The following is a 15,532-nucleotide window of genomic DNA, read 5'->3' as shown; positions in this document are numbered from 1 at the left end:
GCTGGGCCCTTTTTTCTTCTTTTGTTGATCATTGCTTTTGCCTTTGTATTGTGCAGCACCCCTCATTTATTTTCAATATTAATTATTCTCCTGCCCCTTAGTAGTGCTCCCTAACCTTCTCTTTTTTCATGTGGCCAGGCAATGCTCCCTGGGCAAAAGTAGTAGGCAAATTAACTCTCCTGCTGAAGAAAGCTGTCCCTTCAGTGCCACTTATTGGCACTGTAAGTCAATGTCGGACTTGTTAACAAGCCTTGCAACATGTGTGAAGCCACCCAATACACCATAGATGGCTGTCAGTCAAACAACGGTTCGACGGGAAGCTCTCTGACATCTTTTACACACACACACACACACGCACGTTCTGCCAAGTCCTCTCGTGTTCTCTATGAGAGGCGCTGCCAGACATCTCTGGCAGCAGCTTATCACAGGGAAAAAAATTATTTACAGTCTAAAAATCAAATTTGACGAATCCTTAACTCCCCGGAAAATCATCTGTATGTGGTCCCCATACACAGACTGTCGGCTGAACCCGCTGATACTGACGTGACAATGTGTATGGGGGCTTAAGAATACTAGACAATTGGTGTCACTTCTTTTTCCTTAGTCATGTTGCACGATTTGAATTCTAGATCTGTGTCAGAGAAATCAAGAAATGAATCAGCACAGAATTGTGGATAAATTGAGAACTAAAAAAAAGGAAAAAAGATATTTTGAGGGCAGACATTCACTAAAAGAATGAGAAAACACAAATAGAAATGCCCTTTAATATGTATACTGACTGGTCATGCGTGACCTGAAGGCATTTTGTCTTATTTTGATTGTACATTTGTGCAGTTATTCACATTATACAAGGTTAGGCTTCTAAATGACTACAAGAAAGCTCGGTGAAATCCAGCTATCCAGCCCACAGAGAGTGCATTAGCCATTTATCTCCATTCATCAGTCGGTAAGAGGAAATGAGAGGAGAATGAAGCAGGCGACCGCTCCGTTCACAGCACCTGTATAAATAATATGCAGATAAATAGGAACCATGGACGCTTCCCTCATCGCACTGTGACAGGGCAATCGAGAGGTCACACAACCTACAATGAGCACACTGCATACAGAAAACTCTCCTATATATGTTGATTCTGGCAATTAGTTTACATTGAAGTTCCTGTGGGGAAGAAGCCCGAATGTCACTCATGCCAAACACTGAGCAACAAGACTATCTGCCAATCCCATAATTGTTTTTTGCTTCCCAAGACATCTGGAGAAATCAATCGAACAAATGCGCCAAATACGATAAACCCATTAGTCTTTGTTCGTATTAACCTTGTCAGCGGCAGCAGAAGATGGGGTTAACAATCGCCCAGCATTTCTAGATAAATGCTTACAACATACGCCACCGGTTGATAGCATGACATCACAAAGGTGAATAAACACGCAGAAAGCAATATTTTGTCCTTGCTTCCAGATGAGCTAATTATGTGACTTCCACCTGTGCTGTAATAAGAGATTTCAGACTATAATACAAGCCATTTACTGTCCATCTGTTAGACAAAAAGGCCGACACTCTCGCTGTTCCCAATCACACAGCAGCTTGATCACTCTCCTTTCTGCCCTGTATTTCATAGAAACACAGATGGGTTTTTGGTTTTGGTCCAGTTAAAAACATTGTGAAATTAAAATGAGTATTGTAATTACTGTGAAATTAAATCACCTTTCCTATAAATTAGACACACCACCTCCAGATTTCATACACTTTCTACCCAAAGGTCTGTTAATGTCAGTCTAATTATGGACACTATTCACCTTCATTGTATTACAAGGCCCCCCGAGCATAGACAGACACTGGTGGACTGGTGGCCACAATGAAGAGTCAAAACCAGTCTGATCAACCCACTAGGATGCTGCTTTTACAAGGCCAAAAAGATAGGAAATACCAATTTTAATTATGTGTTTTTTTTTCAAAAAATACCTTGAACTATCATAAATACAAAATGCCAACAAATAAAAGGCCCCCTACCAGCACTTACCTAGTTAGAGCGCATGCCACTACATGGTCTGCACTTAGAACCTTAAGGAAGAAATCACTGTTCAAGCAGCAGAAAGACTTATGCATCCTGTGACTGACTGCCATGGTGCTGACATCACACAAAGCGTTGTGCAAGTCACCTGGCAACAGCAGCCAATCACAGGCCTTGCCAGTCCTGCTGCCGCCTAAAGTGGTTTGCCGAGCTGAAGATGAAATGGTGTCACTGATACAATTCAAACTGCATCCCGTTCTAGTCATGTGTCAAGTTGGGATGCAGAATGAAGACATAAAGCTCCTGAGACTTGTGTCTCAACTGACAAACGCTATAGCACATATACCTCAGTCGGATGGAAACAAGTCTGTGATATGTGAAGAAATATATCAATTCCTTGCTGAGCACAGAGGTTTATCTCAAACATTATGATCTTCGATTGCTTGCCAGCTGGACTCAGTCAGTCTCTATGCACTGCTATAAAGCGGTCAGACTGACGGAGGAGGATGATGATGCTAGAAGATCTCCTTGTCGAGCACAATGTGGGTTAAGACATATTACTTCACATATCACTGTGGGTTAAGACATATTTCTTCACATATCACAGCCATGCTCCCAGCCGCCGACTAAAGTATGTGTTACAGCTCTGGTCAGTCTCTTGTACAGGTCTCGGGAGCTGTTCGTCTTCAGTTTACTGCCCGCACTAACACTTGACTAGGACAGGCTGCAGTTTGAATAAGATCAGGGACCATTTTATCTCATACTTGGAGAACCCCTTTAAATAGTGACGTTTTCTTTCCGGTGTAAATGAAGATCACATAGCGGCCTGTTCTAGAAACAAGTACGGTAAGTGCTAGTAGGTGAGTATAGCCCAATTTTTTATTTTTCAATATAACAAGTCACTTGGAACAATATAAAATTTGCCCAGACTTATTTTTTTTTCTCTTAACCATAATGAGAAAAAAGAGGTACAATATAAGAAAATATTATTGCAACACATTGTCTTACTTTATGTAATTGAATAGGCTACCATTGTCAAAAGTCTCAATTATTTTCACCCGTTTGTCTCAAATCACAAACAAGTTGAGGTTCGATTGCGAGAATGGCAATGATGTATTAGTCCATCTTGCCGAGAGCTGTCATTTTTTTCTATACTGGACATTTTTATTTTGCCTACTGACTGTTTCATATGTATGAAGTACATTCAGTCTAATCACAGGTTGGAAAAGAAAGTTTTCACAAAGGAGTTAAAATACTCTACCACAATAAGGCGGCAATTTCATTAACATGGCCTCACCATTTTTTTCTAACCCACAGGTCTTCGCTCTCTGCTGCTCCTCCAGCTGCTTGCTACTTTGCCTGCAAATGTAGCACCTGGAACAGCAAAACATCTTGTTAGAAAAGACTACAACTATTTCTCTTAAAGGAATTGCACACCAATGCTTAACAAGGCTAAAGCACTATGAGCAGATGGCTTTTAGGATGGAACTACTTTTATCTGATTATTCTTTACCAATACAGCATGAAGAATGTTTGACTGGGGATAGTATGCAATTTTATTGGGCAATCAGGCGAAATAGCCGTTGACTGAAAGTTACATAGTCTGTATGAATAAAAACTGGAGGGACATAGGATCACACATAGGGTGTTATCCAGACAAGCGTTTAACGTGGAAACTGATCACCTGGTGGTATTGCAATGAAGCACAACACTCAGCTCAGAAATAAAAGGTCCAGCTGCTGCTCCGCAGGTTGATATGGAGAAGCTGATTTGCTGCTCTGCTGGCACTTCAACAGACAGAGATGTCAGAAAACACTTGAGATAGTGGAGTAGATAATGCGATTTTATTCTCACCGGGTTTCGAAGTGTACCCACTTATTCATCAGGAGAACCACTATCTTAAGTGTGTTCTGACATCTATATCTGTTGAGACGCCAGGAGGGCAGAAAATCCACTTCTTCACATCTCTACATCATCTGGACACTTTAGACTAGGACCTCTGAAAAATCAGGCAATTTCATATTTATTAACATTAGATATTACAGAGGTTTCCACTCCATAACAAAGCAACAACTGAGAGCAAATCAAAGACAAACAGATCATGCTGCTGATATTAAAATTTCCTCCCCTTGCTGTCCTCAGTGATTGACCGCAGTAGAAAGTCAGCAGGGGCCGAGGCGTGCATCAGGGGGCGGTCCTATGGTCCGTTGATCATTCGCTTTAGACATATAGGACAATATTCTTTGTGCCATTTGGCTAATAGGTGAATAGACCATTGCTGTAATCTGTTCTTAGGTGACAGATTTTATTTAAATGTTTAGTATTAGTGTACAAGCCCTTAATAGAACATAAAACCAACAGCTGTAGAACTGTTCTAATAAAACCTCACACTTCACTGTACTTGTCAATTACAAATTTATAAAGAAACTTGCCCAGATGTGCAGCAGATTTTGTCCCTTGGAGATCCCACAGCCCATTTTGCTCTTTGGAAAGAGACTGTTCCTTCATAGTAACGATGAGACAAAAACGTCTTGAAACCTAACAACATACCAGAAAGAACATTATCAGGATCAATTATAGAACTTTAATGCCGATGTCAAAGAGAATGGAATTTTACATTTATTGAAATGTTTATGGGACAGTACCTATAAAATATAAGCAAAATGTAATCTTGACTCATTGACAATGTTCGGCCATATGCATAGCTGGCTGGGAAAAATAAAAATCACCTTTTACAGTAAAACCCCAATCAAGTGTATTGTTGGGCTTAGTACACAATCCCTGTAGTTTATCGTTGGAACCCGTTGCGACTCTAGTTTGTTTTTATTCTTCCTTTAGATTTTCTGGGAATATTTTGTTGTCTGATTAAGCAATATTAAGTTGGAATGTGATATTTCCCGCATGCAAAGTATTCCAAAAGAAGATGGGATGATTCAATCTGCTGTGGTCGAGTATGATCCAGGATCACCATGGTGTATTTTACCCTGGGGAAGGGACTGTTTTGGTTCTGTATCACCCTTTGTTACACCTTTGACTTTTGAAAAGAAAAAAAAAAAAAAAATCAACAACTATCTGGTGATTCTGGATTACACTTGGCCACAGTGCTAATGAAATTGTACTATCTCCATTTGGAATACTTTGCTCAACTACATTGACCTTCCTGGGCACCAGTAGGGATTAAAACAGCGGTGGACGCTGCTATTGCTATCTAACAAGGCACTGATCTGGGTAGTAGTCTGGCCACATCCCAGCAAGGTGGGCGGCTAATCCTAGGAGGAGCATTCTTCACATTGTTCCAACTTCTTTTCCCTGTGTCTTTCACCAAACTTCTTCCAAGCAACTGGCATATTTGTATGGTGGGTTAGGTTAGCAGAGTTGCATTACAAAATACTTGTTCCTTTTTCTTTTCTGAGATATACCTGAAATGATATTTCCCATACACACAAACTGTACACACAGAAGCACAAAAGAAAACGAGAAAGAGCTTACCAAGATCAATTAGAAAAAGGTGTAAAAAGCTATATGGCGCATCCATCTTATCACCACTGTCAGCCTGCATGGGGCGTTTTTCCAAGTACCACTGCCTCTAAGCAGCCTGATTCACAGTGACAAGATGTATGTCCAAGATTGCTTTTTACACCTTTTATTAAATGATGCTTGCAAGTTTTTCTCTTTTTGTCGTCCCTGTCGGGAAAGGGGACTGTTTGACCGTGCATTTTGACACTTTACTGTGTCAGTTTTCTACTGGTGCTTTCTAAAGACTGTTTTGTAGACAGAAATAACACCAAAAGTGTGAATGTAACCTACTCTACCACAAGGAAACAAATCGTGGAGTGGATAGGCTGCAAAACTCATAGGAAAAGGTGAACATACAGGATATATCATTACATTCCTACACAAAATGGCTGAATCCAATCTGACAGAGAGGGATGAGAGCGTGCCCCACTGACACTGTGTGTGTGCGTGCGCTCACTGGCCATTGGCTGTGTCAGTATATTCAGGGCTGGGGATTCAATTCAGGCAGCACTCACTGTGAGCAAGGCAGCGCTGTAAATTATGCAAAGGGTAGGTAAGAGTAATGATAATTGAGGGAACGGAATGGGGTACTGAGACCTTTTCCTGGCAAAAAGTGCATACTGAATGATCCATAAGGCCATGTGCACACGTTGAGTAAATTTGGCAAGTTTTTTACCTCAGTATTTGTAAGCCAAAACTAGGAGTGGGTGATAAATACAGAAGTGGTGACGTGTTTCTATTATACTTTCCCTCTGACAGTTCCACTCCTGGTCTTAGCAAATACTGAGGTAAAGAACTCACCAAATACTCAATGTGTGCATGTGGTCTAATATGTCGGTCAGTGCACATAAGCTATCTTTGTTCTCAGCAGAAGCATGCCAAGAAGCATGATCTTTTGGGCAGCACAAAAGAACATTTCACCCAACGAATTAGTATTTTGCTTATTCCCAGGTGATTCCCAGCCTGTTTAGCCTGCCTTATACATGTAAATTAAGTCCCCTATAGGACTGTATAAATAGATTAAATCACACATTAGAAGTGAAAGACTGCCTTTACCCTATAAACTTTGAAGTTAAGCCATTCTTGACCAATTTCAGATATCATCTGGAAGATGCGGACTTCTAGCATTTACTTTGGGTCTGTGATCCTATTGCTCAATTCTCAGGCTCGATTCTGTATTGAAGGTTCATTTTTCTTCCGATCCAAACGTGTGCATTGGACTATTCACACAAACATTACCAGACGTTATTCTCTCTGCAAACCTCACTCTTGGCAAGAAAAATTATATAATGGTTTTTATGCCAAACTTCTCACAGTGGAAATTTCTACTCAACAATATCCTCTCTTGAAGTCGCAGTTATGCACCAAAAACAAACCAAGAAAAGGTCTTTAAATTTTTCATAAAGTGTAGTTCTCCTAATGTCTCTCTGCTGTTATTCTACATTTCAATGATAAATCAAATATATGACTTGGGTATAACCCAAGATATACATGTAACTAGAATCATTTTTCTGATAGAAGTCAGACATTTAGATTTAGAGCTTAGATTTGTTCTTCATTTTCCAGAATGCAATTTTTTATTTAAGGTTGCACTTGACCAGAGATGGGCAAACCTCTAGATGTTCGGGTCCGGGTACCAGAACAGAACCCGATTCACTTGAATGGGGGCCCTGAACATCCATGTTTGTCACTCTGTCATGTGCATGACAGCACGACAAACACTGCTTCTGAACGGCAGTAAAATCATTACCGCTGGTCAGACAGCCGTGGTTCCCACGCTGTCAAATTAGTGTGAGCACGCAGCTATGATCTGAGGTAAAAACCACCATGGTTACTTACCGGTAGCCGGTTTTTCCGGAACCCATGACAGCACCACATGAGAGAGGGATCCGCCCCGCCAGGACAGGAACCTACTGAAACATAAGGGGCGGCACCTCTCCCCCGCTTCAGTTGGATTACAGAGCATTTGAGAGGACTCCCCGGTTAGTTACATTTTTATCCAACACCACATCACACAAATACACCCGACTATTGTGCACACCCAAACGGTGAAAAAGGGGGGGAATGTACGGGTGCTGTCATGGGTTCCGGAAAAACCGGCTACCGGTAAGTAACCATGGTGGTTTTCCCTTCACCCATGACAGCACCACATGAGAGATTCTGGAGACTTCGAACACCTTAGGGAGGGACCACCGCTTGCAGCACCCTTCTACCAAAGGTCAAGTCAGCAGAGGAGGACAGATTTAGTCTATAGTGTCTAAAGAAAGTTGAGGGTGAGGCCCAGGTAGCGGCCTTACAAATTTGCTCTATTGATACCTCTGCTTTCTCAGCCCAGGAGGTCGCCACGGCTCTGGTGGAATGAGCCTTGATGCCGTCAGGAACCGGGACGCCACTAGCTGAATAGGCTACACTAATGGCCTCCCTAATCCATCGGGCAATAGTCCCCTTTGACACTCCATAACCTTTCCTAGCACCCTGGAATGCTACAAATAGGGACTGGGACCTCCTCCACTGGCTGGTTATAGACATATACTCTACTAGGGTTCTTTTAACATCTAGGCTATGAAACTTTTCCTCCCCTGGGTTTTTCGGATTCTCGCAAAAGGAAGGGAGGACAATCTCTTGGTTTCGGTGAAAGTTAGTTACTACTTTCGGCAAGTAAGCAGGGTCTGTTCTCATAACCACCCTATCCTGGTATATCTGGGTATATGGTGGGTTGACTGAAAGGGCCTGTAAGTCACTAACTCTACGTGCCGACGTTAGAGCTACCAAAATGATGGTTTTTAGAGTGAGATTTTTAGTTGAAATCTGCTGTATGGGTTCAAACGGCTCTCTCGTGAGGGCTTCCAGCACCAGATTTAGATCCCATGGAGCTATTTTTGGTAAGGAAACTGGCCTAGATCTGTGGCAAGATTTTATAAACCTGGCTACCCATCTGTTTGCCGCTATATTGCAATTGTATAATGCACCCAGCGCTGAAATCTGCACTTTGAGGGTATTAACCGCCAGGCCTAGCTGTAGGCCTGCCTGCAAGAACTCCAAGATGGACTCGATTGGGGGTTCTTGACCTAATGGTTTTCCCAGGAATTGTAGGAATTTTTTCCACGTTCTGCCATATATGTTGGTTGTTATTGGTTTCCTACTTTTCATTAGAGTAGTTACCAACCCCGGGGAAAACCCTTTATCTCTCAAAAGTGACCTCTCAAATTCCACGCCGTCAGATGGAGTCCCTTGACTTGTTTGTGGAATATCGGCCCCTGAGCTAACAAATCTGGAATCTCTGGCAGTACCCACGGGTCCGAGAGAGACATCATTTGTAGTAGAGAAAACCACGGTCTTTTCGGCCAGAACGGGGCTATGAGGATTACTCTGGCTTGCTCGTCTCTTATCTTTTTTACTACTGCCGGGATTAACGCTACTGGGGGAAAGGCATAGCTCAGCTTGAACAGCCACGGAATTTGTAGAGCGTCCACTGCCCACGGGTTTTCCCCTGGGTTTAATGAGCAGAACCTTCTCACTTGCCGGTTGCTTTTGGTGGCAAAGAAGTCGATTACTGGCTGTCCCCATAACTGTACTATCTTCTGGAATATTACACGATTCAAGGCCCACTCTCCATGTTTTAACTTGTTGCGGCTTAAAAAGTCGGCTTGAACATTTTCTGTCCCTTTGATATGCAGGGCTGTCAGGGAGGCTAGGTGTTGTTCTGCTTTGAGGAAGATTCTTTTGGCTTCGTCCATTAGGGAGTTTGACCTTGTCCCTCCCTGGTGGTTGACATACGCCACTGCCACCCTGTTGTCTGACATAATTCGGACGTTTTGACACTGTAACCTGGGAATGAATGCCTCTAGGGCCCTGTTTATCGCTCTCAACTCTCTTAAGTTGGAGGAAGCTTTCTGCTCTATGTGACCCCAGGACCCTTGGGCCATATGTTCTCTCAGGTGTGCCCCCCATCCCAAGGAGCTTGCGTCCGTCAATATTACATCGGACACGGGCCTGTGCCACAAAATTCCCCCCGTTAAATTTGTGTCGTCTAGCCACCAAGTGAGAGAGTCTTTCACCCTTTCGGAAAGTTCCAGCTTCCCTTCTAAACGCCCTTTCAATCGTCTCTGGGCTGACAAGATTTCCGCCTGCAGTTGTCGGGTATGATACTGTGCCCAGTTGACCGCTGGGATACAGGCTGTTAGCGTGCCCAACAGGGACATTGCCCTTCTTAGGGTCATGTGAGGATGCTGTATTGCCGTAAGGGTCATTTCTCTCACCTTCTCTAGTTTTTTCTCTGGCAAGAGACAAACTTGACGGTCGGAGTCCAAGATGAAACCTAGAAACGTTTGTTTCCTTAGGGGTTGAAGTTTTGATTTTTTTTAAGTTTACCATCCAACCCAGTCTTTGCAGGGTCTCTGTTATCTTCTCTACCTGATGTGCGCAGTGATGTTCTGAATTGCCAATGACCAGAAAATCGTCCAAGTAAGGCACCATAATCACATTGTGGATTCGAAGGAAAGCTGTCATTTCCGCTATTACTTTTGTAAAAATCCTTGGCGCTATGGAGATGCCAAACGGAAGAGCTGTGAATTGAAAATGCCTGAGGTCGCCCTGGATGTATAGGGCTATCCTCAGGTATTTTTGGTACTCTTGGTGTATCGGGATATGGTAATAGGCATCCTTCAAATCGATTACGGCCATGAAGCAGTTGTGGTGTAACAGCTTCATGGCCGAAGTCACTGATTCCATTTTGAATGTTTGGTTCTTGATCCATTGATTGAGGCGCCTGAGATTTATTATCGTTCTGAAGGAAAGGTCGGGTTTTTTTATTAGGAAGAGGGGAGAATAGAACCCCCTTCTTTCTTGATCTTCCAGGACCTCTACCAGAACTTGTTTCTCCAATAGCCCTAAGATTTCTGTTTCTAAGGCTAGTTTCACACTTGCTTTTTTTTGCAGCGCGTTTTTCCCGCAAAAAAACGCATTGAAAAAACGCATACAAAAGCATACAACTGCTGCGTTTTTTTCAAGCATTTTTATGAGCATGCATGAAAAAAACGCAGCGTTTTTATGCGTTTGTATGCGTTTTTAGTGCGTTTTTACCGCGTTTGCGTTTTTTTCCAACATTAGGTGGCCCCTCACACTAACCCAAACCATGACTTTACTAACCCTAACCCTGACCCTAACCCTAACCCTAACCCTGACCCTAACCCTGACCCTTAACCAAATCATACTTAACCCTAACCCAAACCCTAAACCCTAACTAACCCTAACCCTAACCCTGACCCTAACCCTTAACAAAACCATACTTAACCCTAACCCTGACCCTAACCCTGACCCTAACCCTGACCCTAACCCTGACCCTAACCCTTAACCAAACCATACTTAACCCTAACCCTGACCCTGACCCTAACCCTTAACCAAACCATACTTAACCCTAACCCTGACCCAAACCCCAACCCTAACCCTGACCCTGACCCTAACCCTAACCCTAAACCCCCTTAACTAACCCTAACTCTAACCCAAACCCCTAAATTCCATGGTTAAAAAAAAAAAACGCATATGCAAAAAAACGCATACATGAGCATGCCAGTGCGCACATATGCGCATCCATAGGCTATAATGGCCATTTTTAGCGCAAAACGTGCGCATATGTGCGCATGCGCTTTTTTGCAGGGCCAAAAAATGCAACATGCTGCGTCTGGAAAATACAAACACACACCCCAAAAAAACGCAGCGCATGAAAATCGCATACATGCGCTTACAAGAGCGCAGGTATGCGCACCCATGTTAAATATAGGGGAAAAAACGCATGCGCACATATGCGTTTTTTCCAGCGCTAAAAAACGCAAATGTGAAACCAGCCTAAGGCTGATTGCTCTCCTGGTTCCTTCCTGACGGGGGTCACCACAAATGAAGCTCTTGGATACTGGAAGAATGGGATTTTTAGGCCATTCTTTATAATTTTTAGGATCCAATTGTTGGCCGATATTTTCTCCCATTCTTGGGAAAAGAGCCTCAATCTTCCCCCCACAGGAGGGCTGGTGTCATTGCGGGGATTTTTTGGCGGTTGAGGTATTTCCCCCAAACATAAACCCTGGTTCTTTCTTCCTCTTGTCGTCCCACCTTTTCCGTTCTCCCGGGGGACGGCCTCGATTGAACCTTCCCCTCCGAAAGGGCGGTCTCCTTTGATCACCCATGAACCTGGGGAAGCCCTTCTTTTTGTCACCGGCTTTTTCTAGGATGTCATCCAGGTCTTTTCCAAACAAGAACTGCCCATCACATGGTAATGAGCATAATTTTGCCTTAGATTGAATGTCCCCAGGGCAGCCTTTGAGCCATAACGCCCGTCTTGCGGTGTTCGACAGCCCCGCTGCTCTTGCTGTTAACCTCATCGAGTCGGCGGAGGTGTCCGCCAAGAAGGCGGCAGCTCCGTGTAGTAGGTACATTTCACCTAAAATTTTCTCCCTTGGCATTTTGGAGACCAATTTTTCTTCCAGTTGTTGCAACCAGACCATTAATGACCGGGCTGTGCAGGTGCCGGCTATTGCTGGTTTCAGACCCCCTGCCGCTGCCTCCCAAGTGTGCCTTAGGTATGAGTCCGCTTTTTTATCCAAGGGATCTCTCAAAACCCCTGAATCCTCCAGGGGCAGGGCCGACTTCTTGGAAGACCTAGACACTGCGGCGTCAATCTTTGGGATTTTGTCCCAGATGTCCGTGTCCTTAGCCTCAAAGGGGTATCTTCGCTTTGAAGAGGAGGGAAGGCTACCTGACTTCTCCGGTTTCTTCCACTCTCTCTCGATTAGGGCCTGAATTTTGTCATTGACCGGGAAGGTACGCTTTTTCCTTTCTTGTAGGCCGCCAAACATCACATCCTCCAGTGATCTCTCTACTTTCTCCTCCTGTAGGCCCATAGTGGACCTGATGGCTTTAAGGAGGGCGTCCGTATCTTCCACGGGAAAGCAAGGTCTGCCCCCCGTATCACTGTCTGAGGATGAAGATGACCCGCGCTCAACTTGGTACTCCGAAGAGGAGGAGCCTGACGAGGAACTCGGGGAGGCTTTCCTACTCTTACTTTTTTTTTTAATAATTTTTTAAGTGAGCCCTGTACCTCCGACTTAATTATTGATCTGAGGTTTGTTGCCAGGCTCGGTGCCTCTTCAGCCATAGTCCGCTGGATACAGCTGACACATAAGTCCTTTTGGTAGTCCTTTGCTAAAGGGCTGTGGCATATGGCACATACTTTATTTTTCTTTTTGCATGTAGCTTTTTTGCCTCCCTAAAAAAGGAAAAGACATAGGAAGCCCTATTACAACATTGTCTACTTTCACGGAGATCACTCACCACCCAGGAAAGACCGATACCGGGCTCTGGGGCTGCGAAGGAGCGTGCGTTCTGCGATCTTTTGACCTCGAGGAATCCCTCGATCGGTGACTTGGACGGCTGCTGCTTTTGCCGCTCGAGCGGCTCTTGCGACCCGAAGCTTGTGAAGGGGGCAGAGACAATGGGGACGGTGAGCGATCCTCCTGAGACGCCATTGTCACCCCTGCAGCCGCTTCTGCTCCTTCTTTAAAGTGAGTGCCCCTCATTACCCCTCCCCCCGCGACCGCCAGCCGCTTGTCCTGGCCGGCGTCGCTCTCGGCGCCATGATCGTCGCGTCCCGATGACGTCAGCGGTCGCGCTCCCAGAATCCTCTGTGCCGCTGACGTCGGACGCCGATCTCCGCCCCCGGCTTCCCCTGCAAGCAGACGAAGGACGGGCGCGCGCGCAGGGGGAGGGCAGCACGTGGAGGAACCTCCGAAGGGAGGACATCAGGACGTGCCCGCACGAACCCGGGGCCCGGATCAGGCAACACCCCGGGGACTGCGCTACCAGCTGCCGACGGCCGGCGTCGCAGGTAAGTAAGCCCTGCAATTTAAACGCCGGGACGGCCCTGGGTCTTTCATCCTGACAGGCGCCGCCGCTGTCAGAGGGATTCCTTTCCAGGACAGGAACCCAACTGAAGCGGGGGAGAGGTGCCGCCCCTTATGTTTCAGTAGGTTCCTGTCCTGGCGGGGCGGATCCCTCTCTCATGTGGTGCTGTCATGGGTGAAGGGAAAAGTTTACCTTCGGTCACTAGCGTTGGCTGATGGGATTACAGCTCCCATCAGCCTATGCCTGCTGCCGCTAATGACAGCAAGAGTAGGCGGCGGCTGATGGGAGTATTCGTCAACCAGTGATTGTGCAGTAAATAATTTTATTTTTTTCATCTTTGATAACCAGCCAGGCAAAGCTCACAGCTGGGGGCTGCAACCCTCAGTTGTTAGCTTCAGCAAGGTTGGTAATCAAGAACAGAGGGGTCCCCACTCCAATTATTTAAATAAATTAAAAAAACAGCGTAGAATCCCCCCCATTTTGACAACCATCCAAGCCAAAACAGACAGCTGGGTGCTGGTATTCTCAGGCTGGTAAGGGACCATGGATATTTCCCCTCACAGCCTAAAAATATCAGCCCGCAGAAGCCCAGAAAAGGTGCATCTATTAGATGCGCAAACTCTGGCGCTTTGCCCAGCTCTTCCCACTTGCCCTGTAGCGGTGGCAAGTGGGGTAAAATTTGTGGAGTTGATGTCACATTTGTATTGTCAGGTGTCATCAAGCCCGCGGATTAGTAATGGAGAGGCGTCTATAAGACGTCTATCCATTGCTAATCTTATAGTTGTATTGTAAATAAACACACAGCTAGAATAAAGTATTATATTTGAAAAAAAAACAAAACACACTTAATTTTTTATTTAAAAATAACACACACAGTTATTACTCACCTAATGCCCATTCCATTGAATACCTTGTTCTTGTAATAAAACAAAAATAAAAAAACAACAGTGTCCCTCACCTGCCCGTCGTTCTGTCCCATGCCGTAATCCATGTCTGGGGATAAACAATTTTCTATCTGGACAGAGCCAAGATGCAACAATCCAAGCTGAGAACCACTGATGAATGAGCTGCTGCGAGCGCAGCCCTCAGTGACTAATGGTGACGTCATTGAGGTGACCGGAGGTCACTGAGGCTGCGTTCCCAGCCGGGCAAATGAACTGCAGTGACCTTAGTGAGATCACTGCTCGCACAGTGAGAAAGCCTCACGGTGCAGTGTTGAGCTCAGAGTTTACTGTGAGAAACTGGTGAACTCTCTGAGGTTACTGCAGTTCATTTGCCCGGCTGGGAATGCAGTCTCAGTGACCAGCAGTAACCTCGATGATGTTACCGCTAGTCAATGATGCTGTGCTAGCAGCAACTCTTCCCCAGTGGTTCTCAGCCTGGACGGTCGCATCTTGGCACTGTCCAGTTTGAAAACTTTTTATCCCCCAGATATGGATTATGGCATGGGACAGAACATTGGACAGGTGATGAGGGATATTGTTGATTTTTACTTTTGTTTTATTACAGGAGACGAGGGATTCAATTGAATGGGCGTTAGGTCAGTTTAATTGTGTTTGTTATTTTTAAATAAAAGTAAAAATGTGTTTATTTCAAATAAAAATACTTTATTCTGGCTGTGTTTTTATTTACAATGCAACTATAGAATTAGTAATAGATAGGTGTCTTATAGATGCCTCTCCATTACTAATCTGTGGGCTTGATGTCACCTGACAATACAAAGGTGACATCAACCCCACAAATATGAACCACACTTGCCACAGCTACAGGGCATGTGGGAAGAGCCAGGTAAAGTGACAGAATTGGCACGTCTAATAGATGTGCCTTTCCTAGCTGGCTGCGGGCTGCTATATTTAGGCTGGGAGGTCAATATCCATGGCCCCTTACCAGCGTGAGACTACCAGCCCCCAGCTGTCTGTTTTAGCAAGGCTGGTTGTCAAAAGTGGGGGGAGACCCAATTACATTTTTTTAATTATTTAAAAAAATTCTTGACATGACAGCGCGACAAATACCCGGTGTTCGGGGGAGGGGGGGCGAACCCTTACAGTAACACAGACTTCCTGGTGAAATCCATGTTCAGGTGTCTGTGCCCGAACAGTAGCCAATCTACTGGT

General features: G+C 44.7%; 1 protein-coding gene across 1 annotated transcript in view; it reads right to left on the bottom strand.

The window, feature by feature from the left end:
* The window catches only part of CERK (ceramide kinase), a 173,574-nt gene that overhangs the window by 21,658 nt on the left and 136,384 nt on the right, over positions 1-15,532 (bottom strand). Inside the window, exons 10-11 of the mRNA XM_073573495.1 lie at positions 4,442-4,547; positions 3,307-3,383 (exon numbers count right to left, since the gene is read on the bottom strand). Coding sequence (XP_073429596.1) covers positions 3,307-3,383; positions 4,442-4,547 — 183 coding nt within the window. The remainder of the gene's footprint in view (positions 1-3,306; positions 3,384-4,441; positions 4,548-15,532) is intronic.

Source organism: Dendrobates tinctorius, unplaced genomic scaffold (genome assembly GCF_039654945.1).
Source record: "Dendrobates tinctorius isolate UK_male_01 unplaced genomic scaffold, ASM3965494v1 ptg000035l, whole genome shotgun sequence".
NCBI lineage: Eukaryota > Metazoa > Chordata > Amphibia > Anura > Dendrobatidae > Dendrobates > Dendrobates tinctorius.
The sequence above is the reverse complement of the archived record's forward strand: the minus strand, read 5'-3'. Positions and strand labels throughout refer to the sequence as shown.